Below are 23,585 nucleotides of genomic sequence, written 5' to 3'. Positions count from 1 at the left end.
CAATGAGTCCAGATCTAAATCTCATAGCGCACCTGTGGAGAGATCTCAAATCAGCAGTCGGGAGAAGGCACCCTTCAGATTTGGAAGAACTGGAGCAGAGTGGACAAACTGCTAGTAGAGAGGAGCCAGAAGCTCATCCATGACTATAAAAAGTGATTAATTACAGTTATTTTGACCAAAGGCTGTGCTACCAAATATTAAATTTGTCAAGGGCCACTTGGTAGGGATTGTAAGGTGTTATGTTATGTATGTCAACAGGTGCTTATCAGAAATTAAGACTTTTAAGCATAAAAAGTTGTGTGTATGTATATGTGTGTGTGGGTAAATGTTTAAGGAAGTCTTTTATGAAACACAAATTGTATCTTTGACTTAGCGATCCTCCAACAAAAATGAAATATTGATAACTTCATACGCCTTACCAGGGAAAATAAATTCTCACCTTGTCCTGCCAAAGGCAATGTCTTTTTCTGAAATCCAACTGCCTCTAAAAATTCATGAGCTCCTTCCAGAGAACTGATCTTTTCCTAAGGAGAGATGAAAGCAAAGTGCCAGACACAAAGATGAGCTGATTAGTGACATTGTTCCACAACAGATATTGCCAAAACACCTGGTCTCACCCGAAAAACTTTGTTTGATAGTCGAATTGTGCGATACTTCTCCTCGTCTGGATTACCAATAATGTTACTAAAGTACCTGAAAAGAAAAATATATATTATGTAGAAAATGTGCATTATCTTGCAATTATTTGTATGTGAGTTATGTAAATAAGCTGGCTTTGCCAAGAAACGTCTATCAGTACCCACAAATGAAGTTAAAAAACGAGTTGCTTACTTTGCCATAGTCTCAACTCCCAATCTCACTTTATCTCTGTCTTTGTTAAATGTATGAATCTTCATGATGGATGCAGAAATGGAATCAGTGGTTGATAGCTAGAGGAATCAGTAAAAAAAAAAACAGAATTACTGCAATCCACCTTCCAAACCAAAGGATATAAGTAGACAATGCTGACACTCACCATGTCTATGGATTTTCTTATGTGCGATTCTCTCCCCTCTTTCTGCAGAAGTTCCCCAGTTAAAGGGCATCTGAACATAATCTTACATACAGAGCTAGATTCCTTTCCAGTGGCAGATGTGTTCTGTCAAAAAAACAAATGAATTTAGGAATCAAAAATATACAAAAATCAGTTTCAGCCATGTTTAAATCAGCCTTAGTAAATAAAAGTTTTGGGGCTGTGAAACGGCTTACATATTCATATCAAACACTGTAAGTCAACTTTCTATGACATGGGTTGCTCCACCCCTCCAAAAGGTTTTAAGATCATCATAAACACAGCTGGAAGCTCTCTGTCTATTTCCCACACAGGAAGCTTAAGGATATGCAAGTATTTATGAATTTTGGAGTGTGAGGCATCAAAGTATTGCAGAATGTGTGTCTATGCATGGCTGAGATTATAGTTTGATTTGGAATGGTTTATTTTGTAATGGAATTTGCTCAGTTTATGCTAAAGTATGGCTAAGGTCAGAGATTTTGTACTAATTTGTAATAAAGTTTGTTTGCAGTGCTGTTATGTGCGTATTGTTGCTAACCAATAACGATTGTCGAACCTCGAGTTGTGTTTCCAAAGCACAAAGATTTATTCGCAAATAGTAGAATAAATATGCTCAAGCGAAGTAATCGTAAATACAGCCGTTACTTATCGCAGGCGCTCTGGATCCAGTGCAGTCATTCAATCCTGAAGTCTGGGGACAAGATGTCTGCACTCTGGATCACAAGCTGCTGCTTATATACACAATCAAATACAGTAATACAATGAAGATGGTATAGCTTGCATCTATTGGTCCAGGTCTTAGGAATGTCCAAGGGGTTGTCAATCATTGGCTGGTTCATCCTAAGGAATCCAAAGGAGGGGGTCATCTCTGCAGGGGGTATGCTCTGCTCTTCCCGCCAAGATTCCTTAGTCTTAAGTAGTTCATAACTCCCTATCATTCAGAACTTGTGTATGTACTCTGCGATTCCCTCGCAGAGTGAACCAAACAGTAGGATATGTAAAAAGGTTCATTATGATACCACTCATGATGCTATTCCTTCAACCCGTTCCGTGTATTTCACTAATATGCATGTAACTCTGATATAACATATAAATACTACTATATTTCGACATAACTGACTATGTGTTGCAACTACCATTAATGTGTACTATTTTACAAGTATGCGTGTTTGTGCGAATGTATGGTAAAAGACCAAATACTGTTGCTGCCACGTGTAGTGGATGCGTACGCCCTCTCACGCCGTAGCGTGCCCTTGTACGTCGTAGCGTACCGTACGCATCTTTTCAGACAAAGACAACCAAGTTTGCTCGACTTTAATTGAAATGACTTTATCCAATTTGCTGACTTCGACAGCTCCACCCTTTGATAGTGTAATAAACTATCACCCAATCACCGTTTCAAGTTCAGGATTATACAATACTTCTTCACAGACCATGATCTCGGTATCTGGTACCACCCTTTCAGTCTCTTTCTCAGTGTTACTCCTATGAGACCGTTTTCCACACTTCAACACAGTAGGAACACATTTGACAACTAAACCAATTGCTAAGATGACACCCAGTATAAGGAGAAGAAGCTTACCTACACTAGCAACCGTCTCCTGTACCCACTCCCCCAGACCGGAGAACCATTTCACAGGGTTCAACCACGAGAACCAACCCGCCACCTTTTCCCCGACCTCATATAACGAAGAATTATGGCTCTTTTGAAATTCCCATTTCAGCTGTAAAATTTCATCCATCTTCCGGTCTATAACCTCTTTAGGGTCATCCGTATTATTAGTAATGTACGTGCAACATTTGACACCGAACTGGGTGGCCAGTGTCACACAGTACCCACCAGTAATAGAGGTGAGATAATTTAGTACCAGTCTATGTTGCACCAACTCCTTCTTGTATGCTTGTAGCTCCCTTCCAGTATACCTGAAAGTATCATCATACATCTCGGTGATATTATCTATTAATTTGGCTAGGTCTTGGATATATTTAAAGTTTAATGTTCCCCGAGCGGTCCTGGTGAGATCTAGAGCAACCATAACTTGGAAACCAGCAGTTTCACTAATCAATTTTGTAGCTATGGGTTCCTCACCAGGAATCATATTTCTCTTGCCACGGTGTTCATACTGTGTGTGTATGTATGGTGGTGATGTAGTCTTGTGATTACCAACCATTTCTTCATGAGTAATGGTCATGATTTCAGGAACCAGTTTAGCTACGAAACACAAGCCCTTGGAACTCGGAGTCACCCAGGAATAAGCTTTCCTCCCACAAACAAAATACACATCATCAGGGAGAACATAAGGAGCAGTATGCCCATGAATTATATCACACAGAGTTTTGATAAAACTACCCATGCCCAGTGTCTCCATTTGCTCTAGACATGTGTCGGCATTAATGACATTTTTACATTTATCTGTAAAGACTTTTCCAATGGATACCTTCTTATGTTTGGTTATACGCCCTAATTTGTGACCTCCATCAACATTCCTGCCTATTAGTGACCTTGTGAGTCTCCCCCTAAAATGAGTGTGGCGAGCCATTGTCTGATCTGATAGGTCAGCCTCCCAATTCTCCAGGCGCTTTGCATGAGATATGTTTAAGCACAGCAAAGATCTGCCTATGGAGTATTGTCGAAGCGTCAGACTAGGGGACCTAGCGTTATTGTACCTCCCGTCTATGGGCCTCCCACCCCTCAATTCGAGTACTTCAGATATGTTTAGAGGGAATGGCACTAATCCTATATTGTGCTGCCCTTGAGGCACGTGAGAGCACACCCAACACTCGGTCTGATTTAGCACCTTACCCACCAGGGAGTGATAATCCTCCAAAGGATGCCCGCCTATATTCAGAGTACTGGGGGACTGGCATTGTTGGATGCATCTCTCTTCAACTAGGGAGTCGCAGAACTTGCAGATACAATACTCATCACATAATAGCGCCTCACACTGCCTCCGAGTTCCTGAGCTAGCAGACCTTTTCATAACCCCTGGACCAAGTTTGATAATGGGCTGCTCTGAGTATCCTATTAACTTTTCTTCGGCCTCCATTTCATCCGTATCACTCCCAGAACTCTCCTCCTTCCTCCATCCTCCTTCACAAAAATAGAATGTCCTAGAAAGAGTAAAAACAAGGAAAATCCTGGAACAAAAGAAAAACAAAAACCGCCACTCCATCGCTGGAAAGATAGTTCTGGGGCAACGTCTCTGGTTCAGGTGTCTCGACTGCAGGCTTTAGGTCTCCCGGAACAGGCTCACAAGTGACAGCTCTGTGTCGTCGGTCTTAGTTTTATCTTGCACTTTCTCCGGATTATGGACTCTCCTGCAGTGGGTGGAATGGACCCAAGTGTCTCTCTCTGCAACCTTCAGTGATGTAGTACTGGTCAGCAGCACTTGGTACGGGCCTTCCCAACGGTCTGTTACACAACCTGAACGTAAGAAATTGCGGATCATAACATAGTCTCCAGGTTCAACATCATGACAGTACGTTTCTGGCATACCAGGTGACAGCATTTTTAGTTTTTGTTGTTGTTGTTTTAGCTGTCTACTCATTCTTATAAGATATTGTACAGTCACTTCATTATTACACTTTAAGTCGTCTTGTGGACTCACGATCAAATGAGGTTGTCGTCCGAACAGTATCTCAAAGGGGGACAGATTAAAAGGAGGTCTAGGAGTGGTTCGAATGCTATGGAGGAACCAACGGCAAAGCCTCAGGCCATGCCAACCCAGTTTCAGCCATTATCTTACCCAGCTTGTTCTTTATAGTACCGTTTACTCTCTCCACCTTACCACTGGCTTGTGGTCGGTAAGGGGTGTGAAGTCTGCTACTGATTCCCATGAGTTTACACATATTTTGGAAGATATCACCAGTAAAATGGGTACCCCTATCACTTTCAATGATTCTAGGGATACCGAACCTACACACAAAGTCTTGTACAATTTTCTTTGCAGTGAACACAGCAGTATTAGTGGCTGCCGGATATGCTTCTACCCAACCGGAAAACACATCAATACACACTAACACATACTTTAAATTCCTGCATGGTGGTAATTGGATATAGTCAATTTGTATTACCTGGAAAGGTCTGTCTGTAGGAGGGATGTGGGATGGCTCAGTTGGAATAGTTTTCCCAACATTTTTCCTCAAACAAGTAAGACATGACATTGCTTTCTTACCAGCCTGAGAGGAAAATCCGGGAGCACACCAGTATGCTCTCACCAGTTTGCACATACCTTCTTTACCCAGGTGAGTCAGACCGTGTGCTGCTTCAGCCAGGCTTGGATAGTATGTTCGGGGAGCTACAGGCTTACCTTGTCCATCCCTCCAGAGTCCTGAGGACTCTTGACCACATCCCTTCGCCTTCCAGACCGCCCTCTCCTGCAGGGAACACAAATCTTGCATTTCAATTAATTTCTGCATGTCTAATGTCTGAAAAACCATCATAGTCTCGGTCGATACAGTCATAGGTTGCCCTGCTGCCCATTTAGCAGCTTTGTCTGCCCTGTTGTTGCCCAATGACACTGGGTCTTCTTCAAAGGTATGGGCTTTGCACTTTATGACAGCTACTGTTCGGGGTAACTGTATCGCTGTCAGAAGTCCTTTTATGTGTTGTGAGTGTGCCACTGGTGTACCTGCTGCTGTCGTAAAGTTTGTAAGACGCCAAAGGGCCCCAAAATCGTGCACTACCCCGAAGGCGTACCTAGAGTCAGTATATATATTGGCCGATTTACCCTCTGCCAATTCACATAATCTCCTTAGTGCTACTAGTTCCGCCACCTGGGCTGAGTGAGGTGGACCAAGGGGTTCAGCTTCTACCACATCCTGATCGTCTACAACAGCGTAACCAGTACATAGCTCTCCTGTCTCTGTCTGTCTATGGCAAATTCCGTCTGTATAAAACGTAAAATCTACATTTTCTAAGGGGGTGTCACGTATGTCGGGCCTTGCAGTAAAGGTCTGATTCAGGTGTTCCATACAGTCATGCGTGTCAGTATTCTTGCCTAATTCATCATCAACCAGGGTCTCCTCACCTCCCACCCTTTGTGTCTCTAGAGACACATACGGAAGGTATGTAGCTGGATTTAAGGTGCTACATCGTTTGATGGTGATGTTTGAGGGTGCCATCAGGGCTAGTTCCCACTTTGTGAATCTAGCTGAAGAAACATGTCTGGTTTGGGCTGAATTTAACAGAGCTGATACAGCATGGGGTGTATAGATAGTTGAATTATGTCCTAATACTACGTCCTCGCTCTTACTCACCAGAAGAGCCGTTGCTGCTACACTTCTGAGACATGTTGGGAGTGATCTTGCCACATTGTCTAATTGTGCACTGTAGTATGCTACCGGTCTGCTAGCGTCACCATGTTTCTGTGCGAGGAACCCTGCTGCACAACCATCAGCTTCTGTACAAAATAGCTCAAAAAGCTTTTCATAATCAGGTATTCCCAATGCAGGTGCTCTAGTCAGACTATCTTTAAGATTAAAGAACGCTTGCTCTGACTCTTCTGTGTGTACAACACGTTCTGGTTTTCAGGAAGAGACTAGCTCCTGCAATGGTAATGCCAGAATAGAAAAACCTAGGATCCAGGATCTACAGTATCCACACATCCCTAAGAAAGTACGAATCTGCTTCTGGCTCTGCGGCAGAGTCCTGTGTTGTATGGCCTCAATTCTGTCGGTTGTCAGGTGTCTTAGCCCCTTAGTGAGGCAGTGTCCTAAGTATTTGACCTTAGTCTGACATGGCTGTAATTTATCCTTTGCCACCTTGTGCCCTGTTTGTGAAAGATGAAGCAACAACAATTTAGTATCATGTAAACATAACATAAAAGAATCAGAGCACAACAACAAATCGTCCACATATTGAATTAGAACAGACCCATTGTGGGGTTGAAAGGATTGCAAACAGTCATGTAAGGCTTGGGAGAAAATATTGGGGCTGTCAATGAACCCCTGGGGTAGTCTGGTCCATGTGTATTGCACTCCCCTGTAGGAGAATGCAAAAAGGTATTGGCAGTCAGGGTGAAGAGGGACTGAGAAGAAAGCAGAACATAGATCAATGACAGTAAAATGACTGGCAGACGGTAGAATCTGCATGAGGATGACAGCTGGATTCGGCACTACGGGGAATTGGCTCTCAACAACTTTATTAATTCCCCTTAAGTCCTGGACTAATCTATAGCCCCTCCCCCCACTCTTCTTCACAGGGAAAATGGGACTATTTGCTGTACTGGCTGTACGAATTAAAATCCCTTGTTGTAACAGCCTCTCAATAACAGGATATACCCCTAGTTCCACCTCCGGTTTTAATGGATACTGTGGGATTTTTTAAGCTATCCTACCACTTTTTAGATTGACCATGACAGGGGCTACGTTTGCCATCAGTCCAGTGTCCTGTCCATCTCTGGTCCATAGGGAACCTGGTATTTCCAGCAACATCCCCTTTACTTGAGATGGACTTTGTTCTACAACAGGAGAGTGTAACATTAACCTTTGAGGGGTGTCCAATATATCCTGTACCTCATGTGCGACCTTCTCTGGTATATCTAAGAACACACCATCAGAAGTACAGTATATGACACATCCCATTTTACATAACAAGTCTCTCCCTAGCAAGTTAGTAGGAGCCGCTGCAGCCAAGAGAAACGAATGCTTAGTATGCAGAGGCCCAATAGTAACTTCAGCGGGTTTAGTTAGAGGATAATGTAACACTTTTCCCGTTACCCCCATAGCTGGAATGGTTTTACTGGTCACCTGTAGATTGAAAGGAGAGGTTATCACAGATCGGGCCGCCCCTGTATCTACAAGAAAAGTTTGTTTCCTACCAGCTATGTCAACTATCATTTTTGGTTCTTCACTCTGACTCTCAGTTAACCTCACTGGCTGTAGACTACAGGTATGACCTGACCCCTAGCGCTGACTATTAATTTCCCGCGCAGCATTTGCTGCTGTAATATGCGCGGGTAGATGTGAGTCTTCTAGTCTATGTGAATCCCTCCTTGGAGGATATCTATGTGACCCACCCTTATGTGTATTGAGTCTTTCCTTTTTACAATCTCTTATGTAATGTCCTTCCTCGTTACAGTTGAAACACCGGATCACTTTAGGTTTCTTGTTATATGGGTTGTATGCTGGTGGTCGTGTATGCACCCCTTCCAGAGCCTGTATACTTACCGTCATTAACCTATCACTTTTCTCTTCCCTTTTTCTAAAAAGGCTTTTGTCATGCTCCACAGCAGACTCCCTAAGAGAGTCTACCGTGACACCTCTCCAATTAGGTAATGTGGTTTGTACTCTCGTCTTTAAATTTTCTCTAAGGCCATCCATCAGTACTCCTACAGCTACCTCTCTGTGATGTGGGTCCTCACTTATGTTGGATATCCCAGTAAACCGTGTTATCGCTGCTATAGCTCTAGTGAAGTAATCTGCTGCTGTTTCACTATCCTTTTGTTTAATGGTGAAAATCTTACTCCAATTTACTACTACTGGAAAATAGATGGCTAAGTGTTTGACAATTTGTTCTATATTCTTTTGGTTAATCTCATCAGTCAAGGTGTCATCTTCCTCCAACAAACAATCTTCAATGAATTTTTGTATGTTAGTATTGGGAGGAAGACACGCCCTCAACACTACACGCCAATCCTTATTGGTTGGTTCGTGGGCATTTCCTAAGTCTTTAACAAATTTCTGACACTTAGCCAACTCTTTTCTAGGATCTGGGAATTCAGTCATAATGGAACGTAATTCTGATCTAGTCCAGGGACAATGTATTGTAACATTTCTTAAAGGAACTACACCATCCTTATCCGGTTTCCCATTGGGAACTGATATTGTGCGGACTGGGAACGCACCCTCTGGTTCACTGACTTCAAGGGACACTACAGGATTTGCTGGTTCTTGATTTAGAACGCTTTCACTCCTAGTGATCACGCTACTCTCACCTATCTCAGCCATTTTCTCATACTTGCGTTGAGCCTCTAGTACACTAACGGCATGGGCAATGACCGAAATCACAGTGGGTTCATCTTCATTTTCAGATACACTTGATTTAAACTGGCTTAAAACAGGATACAACTTAGCAATTTTTCTATTTTCAGTTTTAACAATGGCTGTACTTAACCCTCCCGCCACATAAGGTGGCGGGGGCGCGCTTGCGCTGAGTTCGCCACGCTTCTCAACGGTTACATCCGCCTTGCGCGCGCTTTTCGCCACGCCTAATTCCGGTTTGCATTCGCTGCTCTGCCACGTGTTACCTTCCATTTGCCACAATTTTAAACAATCATTATGTTTATTCCTCACTTTTGTTGAGGTAATCAACCATACTTTATCTTTTACAGTATTTAGTACCTCTGCATTAAAACTTCCTATAGTTGGAAAAGGCCTATCACAAGCTTTGGTCATCTTGACCCACGTGTCACAATACACAGTTGCGTATGCACCATATTTCTTACACATGAGAAACCTCGCTGAACCAATAGGGCCTTCCTTAGGCAGTACACTGACCATCTCTAGCGTATGCTTAGCACTCATGTTGAACAATATACCTTCTACCCGGAACACAGACACACCGCAGTGCTCTGTTCCTTCCGGCTAACAATTCCAACTCTGTCGCTACAACCACAGCTAGAGATCTTTAATGCTCGGTGAACGTATTACCTTTAGCCGCGTTCACTCGCTTTTCTCGCACCCGGCGAGGATCCCTAATACAGAAATATCACTGTGGGCCCCAAGGGCTATCAGCTCCTCGATACCCTGGCTCAACCACAAAAATCTGTTGAGTTTATTATAACTGGGAGAACAAAGTCGATACAATCAACCAGCCTTTCCAATATAATTCCTCCTAGCTGCTTCACCAATTCGCACTAACGGTGCGGTTAGATCGCACTGCCTACCAATACTAATTATTAGCAAACCTTGCGATCGATTGGTAGCGCTTTGCGAAAACCCGGTTTTCGCATTCGGTATACCTGCCCTGTATACCGTCCTTCAGTTGGGCAATCCGCCTCGTCAGACAGCAACTGAGCACAATGAATAATGAACAGTGTATCTACGTTACAACATCACACACTATACACCTTTTCTGCGCAGAAAATCAAAAGTTCCCAACAACAGTAGTAATATCTCAGAGGCTTTCACAAGTTATTATACTATGCATGTATAATAACTATCAAAACGATTGTTTAACCACGTGGCAAATCTACCGGGAGTTCACATACGCAAAGCAGGAAGTACACATACGCTAAGCAATGCAATACAGTTAAAACGCACAATGACAGAAAAAAGAAACAGTTTGCTCTTTTGTCCCTAGGTTCTAGTTAGCGTGCCCTAGATAATGCAAAACGGACATTCGGTTTCACAACACAGAGTAAAATTCAGGTTTTGAACACCATGCGTTCTTACCCGTTTATGACGCGTCTCCACCCTTTGTTGCGGAACCGAAATCCGTTGGTCTTGCGTATCATCGGCAACGAAATCTCCAAAGCTCACGAGCCCCCAAATCGTTATGTGCGTATTGTCGCTAACCAATAACGATTGTCGAACCTTGAGTTGTGTTTCCAAAGCACAAAGATTTATTCGCAAATAGTAGAATAAATATGCTCAAGCGAAGTAATAGTAAATACAGCCGTTACTTATCGCAGGCGCTCTGGAACCAGTGCAGTCATTCAATCCTGAAGTCTGGGGACAAGATGTCTGCACTCTGGATCACAAGCTGCTGCTTATATACACAATCAAATACAGTAATACAATGAAGATGGTATAGCTTGCATCTATTGGTCCAGGTCTCAGGAATGTCCAAGGGGTTGTCAATCATTGGCTGGTTCATCCCAAGGAATCCAAAGGAGGGGGTCATCTCTGCAGGGGGTATGCTCTGCTCTTCCCGCCAAGATTCCTTAGTCTTAAGTAGTTCATAACTCCCTATCATTCAGAACTTGTGTATGTACTCTGCGATTCCCTCGCAGAGTGAACCAAACAGTAGGATATGTAACAAGGTTCATTATGATACCACTCATGATGCTATTCCTTCAACCCGTTCCGTGTATTTCACTAATATGCATGTAACTCTGATATAACATATAAATACTACTATATTTCGACATAACTGACTATGTGTTGCAACTACCATTAATGTGTACTATTTTATAAGTATGCGTGTTTGTGCGAATGTATGGTAAAAGACCAATTACTGTTGCTGCCACGTGTAGTGGATGCGTACGCCCTCTCACGCCGTAGCGTGCCCTTGTACGTCGTAGCGTACCGTACGCATCTTTTCAGACAAAGTCAACCAAGTTTGCTCGACTTTAATTGAAATGACTTTATCCAATTTGCTGACTTCGACAGTGCTTTATTTGAATGGAAGTTTGTGCTGGTTAGAATGAATGAAGTCATTTGTTTGAATGGCATATGTAAAGTTTGTGATTGCATGTGGAATCTGAACTGATAATGCTGGGAATAGTGAGTTATAGTTAATACTGTGATTAATGTTTGTATTGGCTAAAAAATTGTTTATTTGCAGGAGTTTATGAGCACATGGTTTAACAGACAAAAGGTTGACTTTGTATTACTGGGACCTCTACCCACTCCCCTTAGTATGGATATTATGCAACCTACCTGATACTGGAGTATAAAGAAATAAAATACACTATGGCTAATATGCATAGGCTTATTTGATTATGAGATATAATGTCATATGTGACTGTGTCTAAATTGTGTTACATAAATAAAATTGTATGCATTTTGTAAAATCGTGTGTTTGTAAGATAGTTGAAGTTTCCATATGAGATAGGTGAAGTGAAATAATATGACAAAATATGGTGTTGGTTCATGAATAATGAATGTGAATGTTATGAGATATAAATAGTTTAGGAGTTTTATAGTGTTGTGAAGTTTCTGTGATATATAAATGGAAGTATGTTTTTGTTGGATGTTGAAAACGAAGGATAATATGTGTAACAAAAACATACATACACATGCGCTTATGGGTATCCACATTAACAGATTGACAAGCTTCTTCTCATGATCATAAACCGGATCAATGTATATGAAAATAAATCAGAAATAGTTATATGGTGTAGTATATTGTACAAATGATATCCTTCACCATACAGAGATAACAAGATTCCCAGAGAAATAGTGAGGAAATGAAATCACTCTTCAACCCGCATTGTGGATAAACACCTTGTCTTTTATTCTATATGCTTATAAGATGAAATCTTGAACATCTGCGTTGTATAATCACCACCAGTCATATTCCTTACTTCAATAGGCAAATATCCAGAGCCTTCCTTTTCACCAAATAACATATGTGGAAAAAAGGGAATGTAGAACAACATAGTGTATTACCACTTTAATCCACCAAACACAAACAAAACATATAAAACATGTAAAAACAAAGTTAAAAATCCTTAAAGAATAAGGATAATGCCCGTAGCAAGACATCCAGATCTCACTAGCATGTAAGGGAAGCGTCCATATGACAACTGCAAAACTCCCTTCCACTCAAAGTGATGGCTGGAAAAACGGGTCTTGTAATACACTGTCAACACGTTTCTACTCCTTAACTGAAGTCTTTATCAAGGCAAGATATGTTGCTTGTTATCCGGCACTGTTTTATATCCAAGTGTTCCAATCGCATACCCGTGGTTTCCGCATAACGCCGAACCCGGAAGTGCGTAACCGGAAGTAGATTCTCGAAAAGAGGCTTGGATCAATAATTCATAGAAAGTTCCTTAAAGTCCTATATTCCAATCTGGTAAAGATGAGTCTTCTAGAAGGGTCCTGAAAACTTCATGCTTTAACGTAGATCAAATGGCATATAGAGCCAAACATATAATATGGATCTTGCTCCTTCTGTAAAGTGGATCTCCTAGCAAAAATCACACTCCACCGTCATGGAATCATAGGGAAGAGAAAAAAATATACTCCATAGTGTAAAAACGTCAACACAATTTAATTCACAAAAACAATAAAATAGATAATATTCATAGAAGCAAACAACGTAGCGACAGATCCAGCCTGAAGACAAGGGATAGATGGACCCTCACCGTCCTGAGGCTTGCTGAAGGCGTGTAGACAGATGAAATAAAGGGAGCGGTTACACTGGTACCTCTCGCTAACTATCCCCGCTCTAACAGCAAAACTCACAGGTCCGATATGGGAACTACCCGCTAGAGGTCTCCGGCGTCTGACGTCAAACAAGTCCCCCGTCAGCCAACGCGTTTCAGCTCATCTAGAACCTTTGTCAAGGCATGTACACGGGGTTAAAACAGTACTCCTTATATAGTCAGGATGAATAAATATTAATACAAGAATATTCAGAAGCGGACAACAATGAATAACATCTAATAATAAACATACATAAAAGTATCAGTAATGTGAATTAAACAATCCAACCGCAATTATGAGGCAGTATACATCATATCAGCAAGAAATAAACATAAACAACCTCCCCTAAACAAACAGGAGGATCAGTTATAAGAGGATAGAAATATTATAATAAACCAGCAGATAAAGGAGGTGGCGCTGTTATTATGGACCTCAATAAATATGAGAATGAAGTATATAGACAATTAGAAGATGCATATAAAAAAAAAATAAGAATGACCCTACGGATAGGATTCATATCAAGTTGGATGATTTATTTTTTAGCAAATATCAGAATATGGGTATAGTCACAGACCAATTTAAGGACTATTTCTATTCCCACTGTACCAGTGATCTATGTTCTGCGAAAAATTCACAAAGATTTGTTGAATCCCCCAGGTAAGTCTATCATAGCAGGGACAGGTATTACTACAAATTTGTCTGAATATATTTATTTCCATTTTCAACCTATAGTTAAAAGCACCAAGTCATATTTTAGAGACACAAGTGATTTTCTTACAAAGACATCTACAGTATCTTAGAAATCAAATTATTTTTTGGTCACGGCGGATGTTTGTTCGTTATATACAATTATAACACACGAGTTAAGCATACAAGCAGTAGAATATTTTCTTGGGACAACCTCATACTCTGAGAATATGAAGTCCTTTTTGTTTGAGGGTATTAATTTAATTTGAACACATAATTATTTTAGCTTTAAGGAACAATACTACATGCAAAAAAATCGGTACTGCAATGGGGACCAGGGTCGCCCCTAGTTATGCTAAACTATTCATGACTTGGTGGCAGGAATTCCATGTCTGGAGGGGGCATGACTTTGGGGCAAACCTGGTCCTATGGTATCGCTATATAGATGATATATTTTTCATCTGGCAAGGGAGTGAAGAACTTGACCAGTTTTGTTTCTATTTGAATGAAAATAGTTACAACATCCGTCTTATATTTGATTCGAGCCAGATTTCAGTTAATTTCTTAGATATCACTGTTTATATCAAAGACTCATGTTTATTTACCAAAACCTTTAAAAAATCCACAGATATTAAGTTATATACAATTTAAAAGTAATCATCAATTTAACTGGCTCAAAAATATTCCATTAGGTCAAATAAAAAGAATTTAAAGAAACTGTATATAGGGAGAAGTACTACACGATCAGATTGAAGAAATAAAAACTTGTTTTTTAGATAAGGGTCATGATGGAACATATCTAGATAAGTTAGAAGATGTGAATAAGATAAATAGGAGTACACTTTTGGAATCAAGAAGGAAAAAGAAAAAGAAAAAAAATGAGAAAAATAGATTTGAATGGGCTTTTATTACCCAATTCAATGGTGATCATAAGAAAATGAAAAAAATATTCCTTAGACATTGGAAATTGTTGAAAAGAGATAAAATCATTGGTCTGAAACTACCGGAGAGACCTTTATTTATATACAGAAAAGCACCAAAGTATAAGGGACAAATTAGTTAAAAGTGTTATATCAGACATATTCAGTAGACCTATAAGAATGAAAGGTTTTCATAGATGTGGTTTGTGTTGTGCCTGCAGGACAGTAACCTCCAATAGTAGCAAAATGAGTGAATTTATGTTGAAAGGAAAACTGTATAAAATTGATCAATTTATCACATGTCATACCAGCCATATAGTATATGTAGTGCAATGTAAGTGTGGGCTACTATATATAGGACAGACTACATGTCCTCTAAAAATTAGGATTAGAGAACATATAACGAATATCATCAATATCTCTCAATGTTAAAAATGTACATTCCTGTAATCCAGCCTGTATAAATCATTTTTGGACTATTCAGAGAATAGACTCCCAATGGAGGAATAGAGATGTAAACAGTAGACTTGCTAAGGCAGAAATGCACTGGATTTAGAAGTTAAATACTCTTATTCCTGGGGGTCTTAATTCTGACTTTGAACTCAAATGGTTCTTGCAGAATGCTGTTAATAATGAATATAAATCTCTTTGTCTTTGCGTCTCTTTGAGTTTCCATAGGACCAAGGATTACAAGAAAATTGGATTTTCTGAATACTACATGTTTTGTGTAGCTGGTATATATGATTATTTTTCCCAATAGTTGATGTTTAAATTAGATAATTTTACATTGTCATTAGATAAGATGATTAGTTATATCCTCTGTGAGATCATGTATAATATGAAGTATATAGCCATAATTATCTATAATTTTTGTTTGAAGTGATATGGATTGCTATTTTAATTATTCCCTATCCCTTTGGTTATTATGTATGATGTATAACACTATTTGTGAAATGTACTAAATCATATTTTCTATACATTAGATAGGTCCATAGTTATGAGAAGAAGCTCATTATTTTGTTATCATGGGCATGTATGGAGAATTATAGGAGATGTAAATTACTAGTATGTTATATGTTTCCTTATAAAATAGCTGATGTGTGCAATGTACTCAAATTTTTCATATTGTGAATAGATAGGAAAGTTAATATTTTCTTGTAAGCACCCATAATATAAAGTATATAGTCATATTATTTATCATTTTATTATGTAAGTGAGGTGGAACGCATCACAAGTGTCCAAGCCTCATTATGAGTCAGGCACTTTCTATGAATTATTGATCCAAGCCTCATTTTGAGAATCTACTTCCGGTGACTTCAGCGTTATGAGGAAACCACGGGGATGGGATTGGAACACTTGGATATAAAACAGTGCCGGATAACAAGCGACATATCTTGCCTTGATAAAGAATCCAGTTAAGGAGTAGAAATGTGTTGGAAAGTGTATTACAAGACCCGTTTTTCCAGCCATCACTTTGAGTGGAAGGTAGTTTTGCAGTTGTCACCTCGACGCTTTCCCTACATGCTAGTGAGATCTGAACTTCTTGCTACGGGCATTATCTTTATTCTTTAAGGATTTTTAACTTTGTTTTCACATATTTTATATGTTTTATTTGTGTTTGGTGGATTAAAGTGGTAATACACTATGTTGTTCTACATTCCCTTTCTTCCACATATGTTATTTGGTGAGAAGCAAGTCTCCGGATATTTGCCTATTGAAGTAAGGAATATGACTGGTGGTTATTATACAACGCAGATGTTCAAGATTTCATCTTGTAAGCATATAGAATAAAAGACAAGGGGCTAGATTTACTAAGCTGCGGGTTTGAAAAAGTGGGGATGTTGCCTATAGCAACCAATCAGATTCTAGCTATCATTTTGTAGAAGGTCCTACATAAATGAAAGCTAGAATCTGATTGGTTGCTATAGGCAACATCCCCACTTTTTCAAACCCGCAGCTTAGTAAATCTAGCCCCAGGTGTTTATCCACAATACGGGGTTGAAGAGTGATTTCATTTCCTCATTATTTCTCTGGGAATCTTGTTACCTTTGTATGATGAACGACATCATTTTTACAATATAATACACCACATTACTATATCTGGTTTATTTTCATATACATTGATCCGGTTTATGATCATGAGAAGAAGCTTGTCAATCTGTTAATGTGGATACCCATAAGCGCCTGAGTACGTATGCTTTAGTTACTCATTGTATGTATTGAGATTGGTGGATAATCTTTTCATAAGTTGTGGCAGTCTTTAGGAGTGCGCTATAATTACACCTTACTATATTGTATTATATTTAAAACAGAGGATAGTCTGAGAGTGTATCTCCCCCCCCCCCCCCCACACACAAACACACACCTTTCACAATAGGTAACACTGATTAGGCACACCCTCGCACCACACAGTACAAGCTGGTATATATACACCCTTACACGCAATAGCTGACACACACACAGAATAAAGTTATATATTTATAAAGCAGGCAATGAATGTAATGTAATGTATTAACATTTATACTATAGCATCTATGTCTATAGAGTAAATGACACTTGTTGATGCTATATAATATACTTGGATTACTGAAACTGTTTTATATTTTATATATATACATATATATATATATATATATATATATATATATATATATATATATATATATATATATATATATAACAGTGTTACAATTAGAATGTTAATTAAGAATACAAAACATTTAAAATGAAGCTACATCTTGCGTGTAGTCTTTCTTGAAAATATAATCATAAGCTTATTGGTCCTGTGGATTTAATACAGAAAAGGAAGTATAATCCTTGCATTAAACAAAAACGACATTTGCCAAGAGTTTGATGATGGCAATTGTCATAAATACATTATTAAATAGTCATCAACGCATTTGCCAGACTATCAGATCTCCTCCTCACCCTTTAACAAATACTTCATATTGAATATAAAAGTAAAACGTCAAAGTTCCAATGTTGATTAAAGGGTTTTGCAGAAAGAGTGGGTTTATAAAAAGCATGCATAAAAACTCAAGAGAATAGATTAATTTACACAGAACAATCTTACCTTGCAACTTGGTATGATATTCACTTCTTGATTAACTTCCAACTCTCTTTTTGCTACACAAAAATTAAATATTATTTTAGAATACCAAAAACATAATTTATTTCATGTCCTTGTTTAAATATAGAGTATCATATTCTTATTTGCAGTGAGGGTCAGACTGGCCATCTGGCAGTTCTTGCAAATGCTAGATAAGCCGGTTATAAACTGGACTGTCATAGTCTGTGCGCCGAGTAATGGGGCCGGCCTACACTGACTTCCTGGTGGCCCAGTCTCCCCCGTCCCTCCCCAATGAATGGCTCTGTGACACATGGGACGCGCACCACGTGATAGGTGCCGTCCCATGTGTGAAGAGAGACTACAGAGCGTGCCTTGGAATGAACAAGGTAAGGGGGGGGGGGGTAGTTTGTTAGTTTGTGTGTGTATGGCAGGGTATGACTATAGTGTGTGTGTGGCAGGGTATAACTATAGTGTGTGTGGGCCAGTGTATGACTATACTGTGTGTGACGGTGTATGACTATAGTGTGTGTGTAGGGGGGACAGTATATGACTATAATGTGTGTGGGGGACAGTATCTGACTATAATGTATGAGGGGGACAGTATATGAATATAATGTGGGGAAGGGGGGGCTTAATATAATATGGGAGGCAGGCTATTAATCTTATGGTGAATTGCAGGTGGGGGCTAATTAGTGGGTGCCATTTTATTTGTGGGGTGATGGGGGGCAATTTAATTTAATAGTGGGGCCTATCAATTTAATGCTGGGGTGGTTTGGGAGCTATTAAATGAATGTGGGGCTGTTTGGGGAAAATGGTTATATTTATTAAACGTAAATGCTATTTCATTTCTTGCTGGGGTTGTTTGGAGGGAGGGAAAGGTTTATTTATTAAATGTGAATGCTATTAATTTAATGTCAGGGCTTATTGGAGGGAAATAGATGTATTTATCAAATGTGAATACTATTATTTTAATGTTGCGGCTGGAGGGAGGCCTAATTTTAAAACGTGGGTGCTATATTGATTTAACAACGGGGCTGGTTGGAGTTTTCTAAATTTCATGTACTCTTTTTTTCCTCTCAAACGTTCCAGGATCCAGACAAGCAGCAACTGATCTAAAGACACCAGCAGCCACAAGTGGTGAAAGTGACAAGACAGGTAGGAGAGACCAGGACAGTCTGCCAACTGTCCTGAATTTGGTGGGTCACTGTCCCGCTTAGTCAGGATTTGGTCTGACTGCAAGCACAGTTGGGAGGTATGTCCCGCTTCACACTGTACTGCTTGTGAAGGCAGAACTGCGTGCACCTAACAGTAGTGCACACAGTGTTGCTTGCGTATTTGTCGAAAATGCGTCTAATAACCAAATAACAGCATAGAAGTCCCCCTGTCTTAAGTGCCCTGGGCACCCCCGAGCCTTAATCCAGCTCTGGTTATTAGGAAGAATCTGATAGTTGCTCCCAGTCCCGGACAGCACACAGTCTGCAGAGTAAGCCGAGGAGCTTCTATGTCACCCTGTCTGTTGTTGCTGGGGACCGTTTGGGCTTGGCTTGCCACCGTCCCCCCTTTTCTTTCTCCCAAATGCGCCCTCTAACCGCAGTATGAGGGACTTTTGCTGCTGCCACAACTAGTTTCCTTGGTGGCACCTGGAACTGCGTCCTTCTGGGTAACTCTTGCTGCTAGTCTACCCCCTTGCTGGTATACATGGCCTGGTACACCTGACCTCATGCCTTTAGATCAGGGTTGCGGGCAGAGCGTTGGTACTGGAATGCTGGTTCCCAACCTCAGAGCAGCCAGATAACGGAATAGACTTTTCTTCTCCTCTCACTGCTCCTCATCTGCTGCACAACTTTGCAAATCATTACACCAGCTCCAATTCAAATTACACACCCTCACCTACAAAGCTTCCCTTTATACATCTCAAATCTCATATCAAAATACTCTCTATACCACCCTCTTAGACCTACCTCTGACCTTGTCTCGTCTCTGATAACCATCTCCCACATGCGCCTGCAAGACTTCTTCCGTGCTGTTTCCTCAGTTATGAAATCCCCTACCACGCCCAATGAGGCGTTCAACACAGCCTTCAAATCGTTAGATTGTCTCTGAAAACCCATCTCTTTTTCAAAGCTTACATTATTCCTGATACTATTCACACTAATACATCCTCACAGCTGTCCCAATCTTTACTCTAAGACACAATCACTCCTCTTGTTTCAGCTATGCCCTATTGCACTTAGAATATATGCTCTTCAATCAATGAGCAAGGGCCTCCATACCCTTTGTTTTCATGTTTGCATTTATTTTGTCTGCCTTGTATGTCCTTGTTTTCCCTACTGTACAGCTCTGTGGAGCACTGTGGCGCCTTACAAATCTGCAATAATAATAATAATAATGTTTCTTAGAAATATGTAATAGAATGTAACAGGATTTGGATGCAAACTGGATGCGACAGTTCTGAGTCAAGGATAATACCTTGGGAGCGAGCATGAGGGTTAGGGATTATTGTCGTGCAGTCAACAGAAAGTAGAGATGTCAGGAAAGTAGCTTCTGTTCTTGTTGACATGACTGTATTCCAAATTAAAAAAATAAAATAGAAAAAAAATCTAAAAATTTAAGTTAAAAGAAACCATCCTTTTAACGGTCAATATTCTCACCCTAGTACTCCCCTCATAACAAATTATTAGATTACATTTTATATCATCTTTGTAAACACCCCCCTCACAACATATTCCCAGTCTTACTCGGAGTCCAAACAGTATCCTTGGCCCGTCCCTTGCCTTTTCCTTGCATAGACTCCAGTCTTGCCATTGCTGCAGAAGCAGCAGCTATTTGAGCCTCTTCTGAAGGTGGCTTCCGAGGCTTGGGTTGTTCCTTAGCAGCAATATCAGGATTAACGCTTTATAAAAAAGAAAAAAAGGAAAATATATATGACATACATCGCAGCATACAAAAATCAATATACAAGTATATAAAAGGTGGGAAGACAGTAAAATTAACTTGTTTATTAGCTTATTAAGAGGATAATGTGAATTCAAAAGTGACACAAACGTAAACCTCAGGTTTTATTGTAGTATTGTAATAGGGGGAGGATCTGCACCTCTGTTTGTCAGGACATACCAGTTTATTTAATTATCCTTAGTAGTTCAATGGATTCTGCCATATTTCTGAGAAAAAGCTCTCCTTTGCCCACTTAAACAAATGTAAGGTTATGCCTCAATGTCTAAAACATATATATCAGTGATCGACAATCAAAATGATAGAATTCAGGAGACAATCAAATCTAGAAGCCAGCAGGAACTTCTAAAGGAGCCTGGGAAAAAGTGCAGGATTCAAAAATCAGTTGAAAGGACTCCCAAAATATAGGCTTCAGCAGTAATATTTTAGGTGTACTGTCCTTCCTGGGATTTGTCCAGCCCTAATATATACTTACAAATTGTATGCAATATAAAATACTTAATTGTGTGCGATTTATTCTTGGAAGATACAATTTGTATTGCAATGTATCCAATGTCGCCCCCCCAAGCTTGGAGGATTCTTCTTCCAAGTTGTGCGTCTTTGCTTCCGCCACATCAAGAGGACTGGAATAAGTGTGTAGCAAAGCACAGCCTGCAGTTGTATGTACATCATTCGCCAAAGCTTGAGCTCTGTGCCTATGAGCTTGCCACTGCCATTGTTTAATGTGCCCTTAATATTTTTGAAACCAATTGTTCATACACTATTACTTGTAGGATCCGTCTTGCTGACATGTCTTTTGATATATTTTTATACTATACACGTTAAATGCAGAAATTATTGTTTGTAAAATGTTTCTCAATGGTAACTAAAGTATACAGATGTACACACGTATGTATGAGTATGTTATCTTAAATAAGGGTTTAAAATAATAATAATAAAAAACACACAATATTTTCACTGGCACACTAAACCTTTTGCGCCTTGGGAGCCAATGCATGGAAAGTTGCCACTGCATTGTATAAAACGTTCAGTTTTGTCCTCATTATTATCTTGTCACTGTATATTTTACGTAAATAGTTCTTTATACCACGATGCTCAAACAATCTTCTAGCGCAATTGCCACCAAAAATAAGACCTTGAACTTGAGCCATTTCGGATGACTCTTCTGCAAAGGTTCAAAGGATTCTGATACTTGAGATTTGATGTGGGGGCAAATCCTTTAAGCTGCTTGAATAAGTTTTTCTACTAAATCATATGGCAGTAATCTTTTTTCAAGAAATACGGAATCCTGCAATCTGCACCTTTAACGTACTGCATGCCAAACCCTTTTGTAACCCTTCCTGAAGTCCAGTACTTGGGATATATTTGCATCCACATGGTTAATTATTCTGACCCTACACCAATTTACAGTACACTTTTGAAGAAACAATCCTTTGTTCTTGAGTATTGACCATTCAAGTTCGATGCCCTCAAGGAAAGAGTTTTGGGATTTGGATGATAGATGGGCCCCTTGATGTAACAAATCTGGGCAAAGGTCGCGATTGTTTTAGGCACATTTCCCATGCTTGTGTGAACACTGCCAACAAGGCCAGTATGGAAGCATTGCTATCACTTTGGGTCCCTAATTTCTTTTGTCCTCAATGTGCAAGCTATGCGAGATATTAAAGGGAAAAGATAACAGACTAACTCCATGTTGTTTTCCCTTGCTTAGGGATTCTTGTGGCAAGAAAAAAAATTGTGCTACTTTGACATTTTTACTTATTTTAATTAGGTCGATTTGCAGTATCCCAAACCTTCTCGTCACCTGTTAAACACTTCCATGTTTAGGCTCCATTGCAAAGAATAAATCCTGTACCGGCTCAAGTAGTCTGTCAATCCGTTATATATGCCAACTATATGTAAGGCTGCCCGGGATTTTAGATTCTGCTCTGCCCATGCTAAATTCTGTGTTGCTTCGGTCATCATGGACATACTCCTGATGCCCCCTTGTTGGTTTCAAAATGCTGTCACTGTGTGACTGTTTGTTTGAGAAGATCTTAAAAAAAAAGAGCATTAATGTTTGCTGCACAATTGTGGCTGAAAATGTTCTATTACTTACCACACTGCTTTTGCTTCAAAGATATTTACATGCCATCTCTTTTCTTTTTGTGAACTACCTATATTTGTAGAGGAGCTCCTCATCCTCTGGAGCTTAAATCTGTGGCCATCACTGTCCATTTTGACTCTGATATTGGAATTCCCCTGCTTTTCATGTTGGACTAACTACCAATTGAGAGACTTCTTAGTCTTGCGAGCTATTTTTGATCAACTGATTCAGGGATCTTGGATTGCGGTCCCATTGGTCGAGTATTTCTTGCTGAAGATTTCTGATATGCACATTTGGTTGATGAAAACATTCCTAGAAGTTATTTTATTGATTACTGTTGTTGAACTTGGAAAGTCAACTGCTGCAGTTTCAGAAGCATGTCTTCTGATATGGGGGCTTTACTCTTCTTGTATCTATCCATACTCCTAGAATTTGTAGTTGCTGTGAGGGTATTAAATAACTCTTGTCCCAGGATATTATCCATCTATGCTTCTGTAATAGGTCAATTACTCTGTCTGTGCTGACTTGCGTGATATGTTCTGATTTAGAAGATGGTGTCTAGGTATGTGAATACTGCAATACCATTCTCTGAGAAATGCCATCAATACTATTAACACTTTGGTAAATGTCCTGAGAGTTGTAGATAATTAAAACACTAGGCATTAGTCCCAAGCAGAAGAACCTGATAAATAGGAATGAAAGTGATAACTTGCTTATACA

The 23,585-nt window shown here is 39.8% G+C and overlaps 1 protein-coding gene across 1 annotated transcript in view; it reads right to left on the bottom strand.

Annotated features, from left to right (window-relative positions):
- UBXN6 (UBX domain protein 6) overlaps window positions 1-23,585 on the bottom strand; it is a 128,098-nt gene that overhangs the window by 85,719 nt on the left and 18,794 nt on the right. Inside the window, exons 3-8 of the mRNA XM_075204737.1 lie at window positions 20,566-20,720; window positions 17,831-17,883; window positions 1,016-1,138; window positions 832-929; window positions 618-693; window positions 440-524 (exon numbers count right to left, since the gene is read on the bottom strand). Of these exons, the coding sequence (XP_075060838.1) occupies window positions 440-524; window positions 618-693; window positions 832-929; window positions 1,016-1,138; window positions 17,831-17,883; window positions 20,566-20,720 (590 nt within the window). The remainder of the gene's footprint in view (window positions 1-439; window positions 525-617; window positions 694-831; window positions 930-1,015; window positions 1,139-17,830; window positions 17,884-20,565; window positions 20,721-23,585) is intronic.

Source organism: Mixophyes fleayi, chromosome 1 (genome assembly GCF_038048845.1).
Source record: "Mixophyes fleayi isolate aMixFle1 chromosome 1, aMixFle1.hap1, whole genome shotgun sequence".
NCBI classification, from domain to species: domain Eukaryota; kingdom Metazoa; phylum Chordata; class Amphibia; order Anura; family Limnodynastidae; genus Mixophyes; species Mixophyes fleayi.
Note: the sequence above shows the minus strand (reverse complement) of the source record. Positions and strands in the feature narration are given on the sequence as shown.